This window comes from Triturus cristatus, chromosome 10 (genome assembly GCF_964204655.1).
Source record: "Triturus cristatus chromosome 10, aTriCri1.1, whole genome shotgun sequence".
Classification (NCBI taxonomy): domain Eukaryota; kingdom Metazoa; phylum Chordata; class Amphibia; order Caudata; family Salamandridae; genus Triturus; species Triturus cristatus.
The window spans coordinates 698208946-698225203 of NC_140593.1; the positions used below are offsets into that span (position 1 = coordinate 698208946).

General features: G+C 40.4%; 1 protein-coding gene across 35 annotated transcripts in view; it reads right to left on the reverse strand.

The window, feature by feature from the left end:
- The window catches only part of RBFOX1 (RNA binding fox-1 homolog 1), a 958925-nt gene that overhangs the window by 294181 nt on the left and 648486 nt on the right, over positions 1–16258 (reverse strand). For all 35 annotated transcript variants that reach the window (XR_014969494.1, XR_014969493.1, XM_085628210.1 and 32 more), the window contains exon 3: positions 8804–8947. Coding sequence is in view for 33 of the 35 variants with exons in the window: in XM_085628210.1 (XP_085484336.1) it covers positions 8804–8947 (144 nt within the window). In the remaining 2 variants the exon portion in view is untranslated. The remainder of the gene's footprint in view (positions 1–8803; positions 8948–16258) is intronic.

Consider the following 16258-nt stretch of genomic DNA (forward strand, 5'->3'; position numbering starts at 1 on the left):
AGAAAAGTTAATTCGCAAAATATTTGCTCCTTCATCCTGCCCTTTGTGCAGCTACATACTTGAAGTGTCAGTATTGGCTACGCTCCCATCAGGACCATCAGCATAGGATAATTAGTTTTCTCCCTCAGCACTGTAGAACTAATTTTTCACATTAATTTCTCTGACTGGGAAAATATGAAAATATACATGTACCATATCACCTTAAGGAAATGAGCTAATGTTAACCAGTCTTTTGATATGTGTGTTTCCGGCTGAACTAAAATAAGCAATGAAAGTCATATCAATCACTATCAACAGACCTAAGAAAATAATTTCACACCTAATTTGTTTTTATGGTATATATGGTTCAGACTTAAATTGACTTTCACTCTGTATGTGAAATGTAAGCCAAAGAGACAGATTCCAGGAATTGGACATTGACCTACCACTGCCCAAGTCAGTTTGCTGTAGAAGGTGCAGAGGATAATGACTTTTCAAATGGAATGCAGTGTTGGAGGCCTGGATAGCAGGCCTCCATTCACAGCAAAGTTGCCAATCTTGAGGTTAAAAAGCAAAACCACTGTAGGTTTTACCAGGTACTTGGATGTTCCCTACAAAGACAAACCACTGTGAGCATGTATCCTCCAATTCCCTCTCTGGTGTCCTTTTCTGCTTACTAATAATCAAAGCAGATTGTCACTTTTCTGGATTCATGTCTATCAAGGAGACTTAGTTTCAGAAGACTCTTTACTTTCATTAAGACAAGTAAAAATGTTGCCAATGCATATGACTGCTTGATGAGCACTTTTAAGGATTATGTATCATGGATGACAATTGAGCAGTTAACTAGACTTCATTGGTTGAGGTGATCTCAGTATGGCTAAGAAGCTAAGTGGACTAGATAAACAATTATCACATTAGCAAGCCACTAAGTAAGGCTGGGAAGAAGTAAATAGCAGACATCAGCATCAAAGAGGCTACTGAATGTGGGTGATGGACCAATGGGTTACAGGGTCAGCTGCAAGATGTCTTCTTCATGCTAATAAGGTTTTTTATGAAAGAATATATAACAAATAATTCATAGACTCCCGTGGATATCGTGGCTGACAAGCAAGCAAACTGTATTGAGACACAGAAATCTATGCTTAGCTAAATGTTTTACAGGTAGCATTCTCAGTGGCAATGGGACTTGACGTGTTGGAATATGGTACGTTCTGTAAGCTTAAGTAACTACAATGTTCTATCTGTAATTATGTTGATGTATATCTGAAGCTAAATCTGACTTGGTTGACATACAGAGGTAGTAAGATGTGGATGCCAAAATAAAGAGATGCTCAACTTTAATCAGAGGCTTTTAACCCCTTCGCTATATTGAATTATATAAACAATTAACAAAATGAACCCAAAAGTGCCACACCTCCACAAAAGAGACTTTATTGTAGTACTGCTATTAGTGGAAATAAAGCAGACGGTAGAAGAAAACACAGATCTAAAGCGTGTTAGAAATTGTAATTCCTACCTATTGCATATGAGGGTGTGCAAGTGAGCTTAATTGGATAAAAGAACACTGTAAAAACATTAGAGTTAATGTCTCTAGAGAGGCAACAGCATTAGAACAAACAGAACATCCTGTTGAACTTAATTTTGAGTTGGGTATACAAAACGTTAAGTGACTTCCTGAAAAAAAAAATTTCTACCCACTATGAGATACCTGGTGAAAAATCAGAAGAATGCATAGAAGAATATTTCAAATAACGCAACTAATTTTCCAGTTGCAGCACTGCTCTCTGCCCATAAAGAGATGTGGATGGATACGGGCTTCCTGGACCTTGTTTGTATAACCCAGCCACTTCCACATTTGATTATCCCGGACTCTTCTAATATTACTTCCTAATACTACTAACATCTCAAACTGAATTATTAGAAAATTGTTTGTTGTTTTCCTCTACGCACTGCAGTACTTAGTGGAAGGCTAGCTTGATGCAATAAATCTAGTAGACTGAAAAATATCCATTTTCAAAAGTGGAAAACCTTTGTTCTTTATCTTTCACAAAATCCTTACCCTTCAGACCCACATTAACACTTGAGATAACAAAGGGCAGTTTCAAAACAAATTACGTAGGGACTCAAATCCTCCTTCCAATAGAAGACTTTAAAACTGTTGCTCAATCATCTCTCCTTTGAACTGTTGTTTATGGCAACTACACTCTCTCTGGTATACCCAGAATCCACTTGGCCCCTTTCAAAGAGCCCTCACTGCAGCAGTTTAACTAGATCCACCTCCAGAAGATCAGTTCATAGTACATCGATCTTAATCACCCTGAAATTACTTCCTACTGAGGAATGAAGCCATCTGGCCTGTATTGCTCACAACGCTATGTTTTGGGGACCTACTAACTACCTGGCTCACACACAGGTCACCTCAAGAGCTTCCCACTCTTTTTGAAGCAAAGAATCTATCCTTTTCTAAACCCCTTACTTCAATAAAACAAGAATCTTGAAACAAAGTTTCTCAGGGAGCGTTCTTAAAATATGGAACTCCTTCCTTCCAGTTATCAAGATGTGCTTATTCCTAAGGCAACTTCAAGAAAATTCTCCAAAACTTACTTTTACTCTATCAGTTCTAAATTAGGCTGATGCATTTTGGGTTTTAGGCAGATGCAAAGACCTAAGTGATCATGAAAAGCTCTTTATGAAGATAGTTGAAACCTTCTATGAATGTTACATGACTACACAAACAATATGGCAAATCTGCTGTCCTGTGCCTACTTTGCAGCAGGGACAACTTTAGAAAGATGAAAGCTCTAAGACCATAGGGTGCTGTCATTAATTTTACAGTCTTGGAAATAGAATCATTTACAAGAAAGGGGGCTGAGGGATTCAATTAGTAATAATTTCACATTAAAGTGTCTTTCAATGTGTGCCATCTAAAAAGAAAAATATTTTCAGAATAAATGCCCAACCAACACTTGCCTGTTAATATACTTGTTGACTGGGAGCTTCATGTTAAGTCGGGTAATCGCTGGTGGTAGTGATAGGAGAGGGTATTGACACATTAATTATTTTCCCCTAGCAGGGCTGGATTAGTCAAATCCAAATTGCAAGCAACATAAGAACAAGCATTTGCAATACAATAGGTCTTGCGTTTCTGAGAGTTTGAGCTATTGGCATTATAAATGACAATGCATTTTATTTATGTGTTGTTTTTAAAACAGAGAAATAAAAGGCATTGTTATTTACAATGCCAAAAGCTTAAACTCCCGCAAATGCGAGACCCATTGCGTTGCAAATGTGTGCTATAAATTTTTTTAAAAATGTTAGGAAAGAGCGTGTCCTGCCTGGAAGAGGACAAACCTAATTGATTAAATAGTACTCAGAGGCTGCAATTAAAGCCTGCCGAGTAATAACATTCGTAACACGGGGTGTCGCCATGGGAGGTTACAAAATCAGACAAGGAGGTACTAAGGAGGGGCCACTAAGCCTTTTGACTAGTGAACAGCCACAGTTTACAGTAGACAATGGCACAAGCAGATGAAAAATATGGGTAGAGAGTTGGCGGAGCTTCATGTTCCTACCTCAATACAGCATGCCTCGCAGAGCAGCGCATGCGCTGTCCAGGCTCGATCTAAAAAAGTAGAATGGATCTTGACCGATCTTTGCACTCGGTTGGGGTACAAGATGTATGGTGTAAACTAAATCCAACGGCCAGGGTGTATTCTTGTTATTCTAAGAAGTACCAGTCCACTCCATGGATAGATTTATTCTTAGCTGCCCAGTATCATGCATGCGCCTTCTCGGATCATTTGGTGATCGCTTAAAAAATCCTGTTTTCACATTTGAGAGTAACCAAGAGCGAAACAATTGCTGGGCCAGGAATCTCGCGTTCAGTCCCTGTCTACTGAGATTGAACTTTTTTTAAATTAGTGAACATACAGTGGAAGGCCACATTTCAGGGTCTATGATTTCTATCATGGCCTTCCAAAGGAAGAAATAAAAGCAGAATAACCTACAGAAATCAGCTAATGATGTTTATTGTAAAGCTCTGGTTGAGTAGTCAACCCATGCTTTGCGTCTGTGGAGGAAAAAGAAAGAAGATTAGAAAGATTTTATATTCTGGGGAAAGAAATCCTTAATAGCAACGCTAGCAACTGTCGGGTGTACAAAGAGGGTGAGAAAATGGAACATTTTCTGGCCTGAATGAGGAAAAGAAATAACTTATCAAAGCCTGATAACAGGTATTAAAGATCCCTGTATAAGATCCCTGTATAAGAGAAATAGAAAGTGATAGTGGAAGAACTGGGCAAATATTTCTGGATTATTATGATTCCCTATAAACGGGGGATAAGGAAACATGGGTTCAGGCCTTGGCAAATTAATTCCTGCAGAAAGCCCACTTCTCAGAGTTAAGCACTAAATCTGCTTCCCTTTCAATACACCCACTCAGTAGCGAGGAGGTTAAAAATGTCATAACAGAGTTGCCTGGGTCTAAAGCCCCGGGGGAAGATAGCATTGGGGCAGAATTTTATAAGTGCTATTTGCCCTTTATTATAAGTCCCTCTCTGTAAAACTTTTTATTCCATTCTACTTAGGGGCCCTATTCCACCCTCTTTCAAAAAAGGCGTTTTAATATCATTTTTACGAAGATTAATTTGATATATTTTCACCAATGACACTACTAAACAGAGACTATAAGATTTTTGCAAAAATCTTAACTAACCATCTTAGTACCGTGATGAATTGTTTAATCCACCCTGACCAAAGAGGTTTTATTAAGGGACGTATTTTGAGAGCCAATAATTACTACTCGGCCAAGCTTATTGATCTAGTCACTACAGATAATATCCCCATGCCCTTAGTTCTGCTGGATGCAAAGAAGGTATTAGACCTTATGAGCTGGGATTTATTATTTAGGATTTTGGAGAAATTTCCTTTCCTGAAACAGCTCACGAGATCCATCACCTGATTGTACAGAAACACCTCAGCTGAAATAATAATAAATAATCATAGTGTGGTAACTGTGTTTCCCAACAGAGGAACTGGCCAGGGCTGTCCATTAGCACCCATTTTATTTGCTCTATTCATAGAACCATTGGCCCAATATATTCATTCACATAAAGCTATTCATCTCCCCTACCCAGAGCTGCCAAAACAAGTTTATGTGCAGAACATGTTGCCTTGTATCTATCTCCCGATAGGGAAAACATTGAGACCGCACTGCAAGCGATTCGGAGATACATGAACCTGGGGGATATGAAATCAATTAATCCAAGACTGAATCACTTTTGATTAATACTACAACTATAGTGCTACTCATGGACATCAGGGCTAATTATAATTCACATCCCAAAAACTATATTTAGGGATATTTTATTCGGATTTCATTTTTGATACCTACAGCTTATATTTTGTCCCGTAACTATCAAAAATGAATTCTCTTGTAGCCATTTGGAAACCTGTTCCTGTCTCCGTGATTGGTTGGATATTATTAATAAAAACACCAACTCTATCTCTCATAATATTTCTTTTTATAAATGCCTGTTAAAAAGAACCTGCAAGATGGAGGCAGGTTATTTTTAACAAGATGGAGAGCATCTTAACGTAATTTATGTGGGGAAATAAATCTCATAGAGCCCACCTAAAGATATTGCAACTGTCTGAGGGAGGTTTGTCACTTCCATGTTTCAGAACTTTCTATTTTGCATCCACTGCTGTGCACATTTGCTACTTCTCTATTTAGGGGTCTCAGTCAGGCAATTTTATTATTCCATATATGCTGTGCAGCTGCGGAATAGCCAGTTTGTTGAGAGCCACTAATGAGCCAAAAATACCGAAAAAAAGTGAGGTATAAGACCATGCAGAATGTTTGGGCCGACAAGTGTCAATTCTGTCGTAAATTAAAAATTCCAGCAAATCATGCTGAAACTCCCTTGGCACGTTGCTCCCATCTTTCTACCCGTGTTTCATCGGCTGCCATTAGGAAGTGAGGAAAAAAGTAACATTGAAATGGAATTTTGTTTAACTGGATGCATTACTCCATACTCTATTGTAGGAAACGCATTCATTTTCATGACAACTTTATTAAGGGTATTTGGAAAAGTACATTTCTGGAGCAAAGTCATGAAATGCACAAATACTAACATCCTCTACTGAGTCTGACCTTCTGTGCAATATACTGATTGTATTTGAGGCAACGTATGGCTAGTGTGGGAAGTGTGTCAAATATGACAAATCTTCTGGTAACCTTAGACTCATGGGCTTTTTTGAGAGAGTCATATCTCCTTGTTAGCTTTAATCCGCAAATTTCCCTGCTCTGAGTTCCCCTCACAGCATGCCTTTGTATAGGATTTTGATTTTTCACCTCAGCCCAATTGATTTATTTATTTATTTATTTTATAGATTTGTAAAGCGCAACAGCTACCCAAAAAGGGTTTCCCGGCGCATAGGTACAGCAGGACCTGTCAGGAGAAAATTTGCAAACTATTCATGTTATTGTTCGAATTAACATTAATTGATTAATTAATTAACATTAATTAATTGATACTCATGCAGATGCACCAAATGCCTTTTGAAAACTGTTATGAGATCCATTGTGATGCTGTGTGGCCTGGAGATGCACCCGAAGTAGGCCCCTACTTTTCTAAGAGTGATTTATAAGAGTGATAACTCTTTTCAGTATGTTGAGAAGAAATGGCAACAGTGGCAGCAATGGATTTAAAAAGGAAAAGGACAGCTTACCTTTCCACTTCAGTGGGAGAATTGCCTTAGGATTTCTCCTGATTTAAAAGGTGTTTGCCAGTATGCCTAAACCAGGCCATGTTCTCCATCCATAAGGGACATGGATAGTCTGCATGTGTCAAGCAGAGCAGGCATGGAGTATGTGTGTGGTGCTTTACTCTAGTCATAATTTAATCCATTGTGAGCATTCGCTATGCGAAGTGAACAACAAAATGACAGCAAAGGGAGAGGGAGAACTAACTAACACCTAAGGCTAAATGTACATGTACTTGTGACTGAAAGTCACATAGGGAAGCTATTCAGGACAAGATACATTTCACTTTACCAAATAAATACTCCGGTCCCAAGCATTCACCAAGATCTATGTGTAGAGTATTTTGCTCAGGGGCGTAGCTTGGTCAGTAAGATGGGGGGGTTGAAAGCTTCAGACTTCCCAACAATCACACTAACATATCTTGTTAAAATACATTATAATAAGCAGGACATGAAGGGGCCTTGCAAGTCAGTGGAAAGAGTGAGGAGTGCGGATTGTTAAGGTACTTAAAACACAATAGTTTTCAAACTAGCCAAGTTTTAAGGCAGAGACTAAAGTGAAAGAGTGTGTTTGTGTGTGTGTTTTTGTCAGTGTGTGCATGTAAAAATCCAGAGTGAAATGCAACCGATTCCTCACCATCAACGATTGAAAGAACCAGTACCCAACTATTTGCTACAGAATACTTCTTTTAGGGGGGTGTAACACCCCAAAAACCCCTCCTGAAGCTACACCCCTGATTTTGCTATTCCTAATGTGTAATTTGTTACTCTTTGCGTAGAGATTACAGTTAATGTTTCCTGCTTCATATGAAAGCACTGTCTGCACCTCCATTTAATAACAACTATGACCACTCTTTCTGAAGATCGAGTGCTAAACCGGGTACTTGGTGCATCAGTTTCCACGCTTGGTAGGGCTTTCACATTTAAAAAGTACTTCTCGGGTAAATGGGTTTAACGACTTAGGGGCCGATTAGAATGTCGGTCAGAGCCTTTCCGACTGACATCCTTGGTTAAAACTCCGACCACCTAATTACACAGAAGGAGGTCAGAGTTCAAACCAGCAGGTCATTCTAGCTGGCTTCCAATGGGCTCAACGAGCCCGTCAGCCAGTCAGGCCTACTCATAATGTATATATGTATGGGATTTTTAAGGCGCTGGAATCACCCCCGCAGGGGTATCTCAGCGCTAATCCCTTTAGGACTGCATTTACATCGTCGGGATTATGATGTCATTTTCAGACAGGATTTCCATGTTGGGCTTTCTGACATGGAAAGCCTGTCGGAAGTGACTTAGTCCCTCAGTGGCCCATGGTTGGGGTCCTGTGGGGCACCTATGGTATCCCCGTGTAAATCCCTGCATCGTGTGGCAGACACTGTGAGGTGCCTGCCACGCAGTGCAAAGATTCAAAGAAACTCTCATTTCTCTATGGGAGCTTGTGCTGCAGCTGGTATCCGATTGCAGCACAAGCTCCCATAGAGAAATGGGTGTTTGCGATCGCACCATATGTGGTAGCATCATAATAGGAGGTGCGGAACCGCCGACCTATGGTCGGTTGGTTCTCACACCGAGATGGTGTCGGGCGGACACAAGTCTGCCAGACACCGTAATAGGCCCCATACTGTCTTCACTAAACTTTAGAGCCACAAGATGACAAAAGAGTTAACGTTTTAAAAAAACAACGAATGGAAAATAAAAACAAACTCAGATTTACGCAAAATAAGGAAGCAAATACCAAAGTATAAAAACAGATTAACAACGAGTTTGCAAAATAAATTAATGGTAGCACATAAGAATATTCCGCTATATTTTGGACTAATGACTTAGAAAGTTTATGAGCCTTAATTATGGGTTGCCTTCTTTGCGAAAAACAAAGCAAAAGAAAAGCGCCAATGTTTGGGGAAAATGCAAGTATACTCAAGACTGCAAAGAAATGGACAGTACTGCATAGCTCCACAAGAGTCAGCAGTGTGCTACACAAATATCAAGTAACAATAAAAATCAATGAAAGAAAAGAACAAAGACCGCAAATATGCATTTATCATAGATGGATACTTACACCAAACATTTGTCTGAGATCTGGATCCCGAAATCTGAAAGGGATATTTGATACATGCAACCTCTTAGGCTGCGACTTGTTGTCTGTGTTTTCGGAGGACTGTGTCTGCTGCTGGCCATCAGTCTGTGCTGCATCATCTGTCTGCTGTAGGAAAAATGAAACAGACAAATTATTAATTTAACCCCTATCTTCATTATGTTCTCATGACAAAAATATACTTATGTCCATCAATGTGAAATATAGTCTAAGTTCAAAATTGAGGGATATTGTGGCACATGGATATCAACATGCCCAGCATAGCGTAGGCAAAAGTGGAACATGAATTCCCAACCTACACTTCACTACCATATTCCTCCATCAGATTACAGAATTTAGACGAAATTACAAGTGTGGTGGCGAAATTCACTAAATTTGCAAATTTCACATTATGCTAAATTTGCGGCATTTCTTTAGAGCTCGTATTTTAATATTCTATGTACTTTTTATCTACGGGAGACTGCTTCACTCTAAAAAAGTCTGCTGGGTAAGACGTTTCCTGCTGAAATCACTGTCTTTTCTATAGCTCATCTAATTTTTTATGCAAATTATTCCCTCGCTTGAAATGATCACTCACAAAACCAGGAAACAATAGTCTGAGTAACTTTCCAGAAAAGTCCTGAAACTTTGTTGAAAGAAATAGGTTATTTTGCTCAGCTCTACTAACTATCCAGCATGGACCATGAGGGACTATATGTCCCACATGGAGGAAGAGATAATATTTGAATACATAGTTATTAATGGATATGGTTCTTCACCTTACACATGTGTAGTAAGATTTATTGTATAGCTTATCAATTGCATTTGTTGAAGTTCATCCCCAACCACCTGGCCTGAACTGTGTGTATAAGTGTCTTTATTTCTGCCGGCACTAATGCTATTTCTCCCAAGAGTGTTTAAAGTAATGCCATGTTTTTGTAAAAAGTATGCCTTTGCACTTAATCCTTGACCTGTGTGAAGCTCTGAATTTCCCATCAGGACCATGTCTGTGCTAGATAAATATCTCCTTGGAAAGAATCACATTTAAAATCAAATCATCAATCAGCTGCAAACATACTTCTGATTAGCCTCCAAATACTGTGCTTTCATGGTGTTTTCTTTTCTTTGCTAGAGTATATTCGATATTCTCCCTTTGAAGCTTTGTATCCATATCACTGTTGCCTGAGAAATTGTTCTTGCAAACATTGTTTTACTTAGATTTGTGTTTGTCCACTATATCCCACTACTGTTTTTATTTAATTTCGCATAGATAATGCTGCCTCTTGTTTTGAATAATTGCATTCCAAATACTCCCACTCCTTCTGAAGATGTCCTTCCTTACGTAGTAATATTAATAATAATAATAATAATAATAATAATAATAATAATAATAAACAAAAATGACTCCAACATTCATGCAGTGTTAAAGCAACACTTCCAAGTCATTCCACCCTTACCAAGCCTTGGCTCGTATTTAGAAGACATTCTGTTAGCTATGACCAAAAAGTACAGAAATAACAGCAAAGGACTCCTGAATGAATCACCTTAAAACAATGAAGTCAAAGTTCTGACATATGACTTAATTGAGCATCTGCTAATGGTACGTGCCACTACTTCCAACAAGCTCTATTCATTGTATGCACCTGTTGTAATCCTCTTTTAATAGACATCCACTCATTCCCACCTTGGGCCAAATGACCCATACTTCTCTTGTATAGAGTCTTAATCCTAAAAGCATGAATGTCTGTGAGTACCAAAGCCTCCCCCTATCTATAGTAGGTTACATCAACTAGCTACAAAACTGATCTATGCTATTGCCAAAGTCTTGACCTCCTATTCTACTTGCTACATGATAGCCAGATCACTGATTTTCGGCTGTCTCCTGGTATGAGCGGTTTGTTTTATCATAGGTAGTTTGAGTAGTTGGTGCTAAATAGTCATGTCACATTATGATCTATTTCTACATTGAAGGAGACATGAGGCCTACTTTCAAACACATCCTTGGGACAAAATCAGCCTGGTCAAAAAATACAGATTCAAGACCCTGATAACCTTTAAAAAACAACCCTGGGCCATGAGGACCCAGTAAAATCGCCTTCCACTGAAACCCTGAATCACCTGATAAGCAAGGTCACAAAAGCCTTTTATGAAATAGTCCCACTAATACTTTCAAAATGGAAACACTGCCCCTGAAGGTCAATCACTTATTGTTAGAGGTTCTCCACCTAATAAAACAAAAAGGAGGATCTAGTGAAACTTACTGGTACAAGTCTCAGTCCCTGTTGCTTATGTAATATGTCAGTCTGAGTTCTGACCATGCAGGAAGGCACAATACTGAATATCAGGACAGAACAAGTTTTAACTCAAGCCAGAATTGCACATTGGTGTCACTAGACCTTAACACATCAATCCCATATCATCCTTCTTCACTGCTTGGCAGCAGTAGCTGAAGTGAGACAAACCATCTTGGCCTGAATCCTTTTGTTTCTGAAAAATTAGACCAAGCAGGTCAAGGTGGGCCATTTGTCTCCAAAATAAGCACTGTCAACTGTGTGGAACATCATGAACTGGTCCTCCTATAAAGCCCCTTCAACATATACACACCCTCATTGATTGCTATATTGAATACTGATAAAATTGGACACCATAGCAACTTGGAAGAGGCTAACATCTACTTCATGTTTGGCAACGGATGTGCAAATCAACATCAAATGGCAAACTAACTGGACGAAGTCCAAGAATGAATACAGTGGTTGTTAGAAATAGGGTCACTAGTTAGGAGAGATATGCACCCTCTCCAAGTAGGGACCACCACTCTAGTCAGGGTAAGTCAGATACAAAACCTAAGTTAACCTGTCCTCACCCTCTGGTAGCTTGGTATCGAACAGTCAGGCTTAACCTAAGAGTCAATGTGTTGAGTATTTTTGCAACACTTAATACAGCAAAACAATTAAGAGAACCACAAAAATAACAAACACCAGGTTAGAAACATAGAGCTTAATTTAATGAACAAAACAAGATCAAAACAATAAGAACCCAGTCAGTAGAAACAGAGTAATTAATTTTTAAAGAACATTTTTAATTATAGTGCTTAGATTCATTAAGAGCCTACCGGGTCAAATCTGAAAAGTCAAACCAACCACAATGGAGCGCAGGTCAGATACAGAATCAATGCAGGCCCCGCTGAAAACAGCCCCTTTCCGGAGATGCATCGACAGCGAGAGCATTATGCTTCGGTTCATAGTCACACAGTCAAGTCGTGCGTCGTAGCCATACCCCTTACAATGAAGGCGATGCATCATCGTTGAATTTCATAGTCGGGTCCCGCATCATCATCGAACCACTTACAATGAAGGCAATAAGTCGACGTTGAGCTGCGCGGTCACTGCTGTGGAGTCCTCGAAGTGGTGATGCATCAATGTCGAAGGCAATGTGTTGGTTATGACCGGCATAAAGCAGGTGATGCTTGGGTACTTGCAGAGCAGCACAGGAAAACCCACCATCAAAGGACCAGTATTGGATTAGCACCACTTGGCAGGGTAGAATTCACAGATGGCAGAGTCCAGGTGATGGTTGTAAGATTGCAGGCAGTCTTTGATGTCCCCGAGACTGCAGTACAGGAGGCAAGCAGGCAATCCCATTGAGTCACTTTGTTCTGGGGGATATAGAGATTCAGATCTAGTTCTTCTTACTACTAGGCATGGGGAAGCAGAGCAGGCACCCTAGAGCAGGAGTCCAGGAAATCCAGCAAAGTCTAGCAGAATGTCAGTTTTTTCAGCAGCATCACAGTCCTCCTTCCTGGCAGAGTGCCCTAAGGTCCAGAGTGTACTGAGTTGGTGGTGTCTAGTACTTATTCCCAGTTGTGCTTTGAAGTGGGGGAGACTTCAAAGAGAGTACTTTGAAGTTCAGAAGGCCCCTGCCCTACGTGCCCTGACTCAAGACTCACTGCAGAGGGGTATGCAGCTCTTTGTGTGGGGGGACACACAGACTTATTCAATTGCAAGTGTCATGTCCTCCCTCCCATCTAGCTCAGGAAGACCCATCAGCCTCTTGGTGGGTCATCAGGATGTGAATGTCATACCTCAGCTCTGTGCATTTGTGACTGTCTAGAGGGAATGCCCAGCTGTCACCCACCCCAGACGTGCTTCATTGACAGGCAGACACAGAGTGGTTAAAGTAAGAAAATGTCAAGTTTCTAAAGTGCCATTTTCAGACTTACAATATAAAATCCAACTTCACCATAAAATTGTGAGTCCAGAGACACCAAACTCGAAATTTCTATTTTGTACCAATTGGAAATTACACATACAAGATGGAAGAAGGTAATCCTAACATTAACCTATGGGCAAGATAGGCCTTTGCAGTAGTGAAAAACTACTTTAAGAGTGTTTCACTACCTGGACATGTAAACCTTAAAAGTACAGGTCCAACTTTTAAAATACACTGTACCCTGCCCTTGGGGCTGTGTAGGGCCTACCGTAGGGGTGACTTATATGAATTAAAAAGGAAGGTTTAAGCCTGGCAGGTGGGTTATCTTGCCAGGTCGACATGGCAGTTTAAACTGCACATACAGGCTCTGAAATGGCAGGCCTGAGACGTATTTAAAGAGCTACTGGAGTGGGTGGCATAATAAGTGCTGCAGGCCCAATAGTAGCATTTAATTTACAAGCCCTGGGCACATATGGTGCACTTTACTAGGGACATTATAAGTAAATTAAATATGCTGAATACGGATAAGCCAATCTTACTATGTTTGAGGGATAGAGCACCTGCGCTTTAGCACTGGTCAGCAGTAATAAAGTTCCCAGAATCCTAAAGTCAGCAAAGATGAAGTCAGCAAAACAGGAGGTCAGCTGCAAAAAAGTCAGGGGATTCCTTCATTCTTTTCCAAAGAACCCACTAGCTAACATAGATGCGGTGCAGGTAATTCTGTCATTAGGCCAATTGTAGACCCTAGTCTCCCTCAATCTTGCTTACTACCCCATCCATACAATCTACGTCAACATCTACCTCTTTCCACTCATCCTCTGGCATTTCCTGTCTTAAGGGAAAAAACACTTCCTCTTTCAATATATGTGTCAGTTTCCTATCCACTTTCAATACTATGTGGTTCTCTCAGATCTTTCATTAGTGCTGGTGCTCACAGGTGTTATTCACTAGTATTCATTGTTGGGGACTGGGATTTACCTTTCAACATCACAGTTTGACCCAGAGCAACAGAGTAAGAAAATCTGAAACATATAAAAAAAAGTGTTGAAGATAATGATGAAAAACATTGAAAAGGTGAGAAAGCAGAGAGGAAAAGGAATCTGAGTAAGTAAGTACTATAAGGAAGAAGGGGTGATGGAAGAAAGAGGAATGAGGTGTAGTCAATGCTAGATGGCCTTGGTATTTGGCAGCCCTGTTATTCTAAGGAAACCACTGACCCTGAATTTTCTTTTTTTTTTTTAAATCTATGCAACATAATCACTTTCCATGCCCAGGGTCACATCCGATGCACTCTCTACCTCGTAGGTCCTCAGCTTCTTTCTCCTGCCATTTTACTCCACCTTTGCTGCTTCCTTTGCATTTTCTCATGCCTTTCTTGTTTATATTTTCCTAGCAAGCCCTCTTTTGTTTGCTGATCCATCCACCTGTCCCCTTAGCTCACCAGTCCCTTCACGAAACTGCAGGTCTGACCATGGAATACTGTAATATGTGTCTTTTTTCTTTTATTCCTTTGTTACGTTCAGCTAGACTCTTTAGTTAAAAAAAAAACAGTTATATTTGTCTACTGTTCTCTTCAGTCTCAAAGTTCAATTCTGAAGAGCGAGGAGCGCTGTCTTCAATTTGCCATTCTTTGGTGAAACCTGGACTCATGCCAAGTGGATCATTCGCTAAGTTGACAATTCCTTGATTGGTGGTTGTCTGCCTAGTCTGTCATCCAGGTAACCTGGCCCCATTCTAACTCACAGATGTAGAAGTAGACTGCATAACCTGCAAATCAATATCTATTTTAGGAAATGCAGAGAGCAATGTTTTTTCAATTTGATTTACGCCTCCATGCTTTCTACTTCACCTTATTAAATGCTGCTGTCGGCTATGATATCCTGGCCATGGCTGGACTCATGCACTCTGTCACTGCCAGGCTAGCAGAACGGACCAGTATATGGTGCATTGAAGGGGCCAATAAATAAATGGCCACGCACTACCCTTTTAAAGCCGGGCCACCTGTCTATACCAGAGAGCTGGCCAGCCCAACACTGACCTCTGCCTCAATAGGTCCTCAAAATTAATTTATTTTTAGCACGCTCACCAACCCACACCCGCTGTACAGGCGATATATACGATTACTGCGGAATCTAACATGAGCAAGAACAGAAAAATAGTGCTTCTGTTTCATGTTCACAGAGCAGAACAGAACACGTAATTTATGTCTGTTCTGTAGGAAGTCAAGCTTGAATTTCACATGGCAAATTTATACTTTATAAATCTGGATGGTACATCAGGGACGGAGTGGTGAACTGCAGACCGCCGCCAGTCCCAGAACTGACCAACTGTGAAATATGCTGCTGGCTGAGGGAATTATTGCCCACAGGAGCTTAGTGGTGTAGCAAAGGTTTCAGTCTTGCCTCTGAAAGGTCCCATGCATGCATATTCATATCCCCAGTACATTAATTCTGCCATTGCCTGCGTCTGCGCACGTGCGTTTTCTACCTCTTCTGCCCCTACTTTGACTGCACAGTTTACTGTACGACACACGCTGGGCCTCATTTTACAAATAAATGATGCAGCACAGGCGGTGGCGCACTGTGCCTGCCCATTTATACAATGCTGCGTAAAGTCACCATACGTGACTTTTCATGGCCTTGTAAATACATGCCCCTTTCATACATTACTCTGTATGAATAGGGCATTCCATGGGTATTGCTGTGGGTGTTCCTATGCAACAACCATGGAACCTGGCACATTCTCAGATTTACAAAGTTTTGAAAAGCTGAGAATGCATCAGAATCTTACGCCTCCCAAGGGGAAGCGTAGGAGTGGCGCAACAAGGAGAAATACTTTTATTTCTCCTCTTTCAATGTGTGCTGCATTTTGCAGCATGCATAGAAAGAGGAAATTGCCATCAATTATTGTTTTTGTGCAGGAAGGTTTCCGTTCCTGCACAAAAACAATCATCCCTGCAATGCAGACAACCTTGCAACATTATGCTAGTGTGCCTATGTTGGCGCATGGCACTCAATTGTGCACCAGCGCAGGGAAAAGTACACAGTTGTGTCGTATTGTTGTTAATATGATGCATCCCTTTGCTTTTAAAATGACACCGCTCAGCGCAGCAAAATAGCTTGCAGCACGGTGATGCGTTATTTTTTGGTAAATGAGGTCCTTCCCATATTTAGGTATTTACAAAGTGTGAACCGAGCTGGAAAAGCAAGGGAGCGCTGAACATCATGAAGG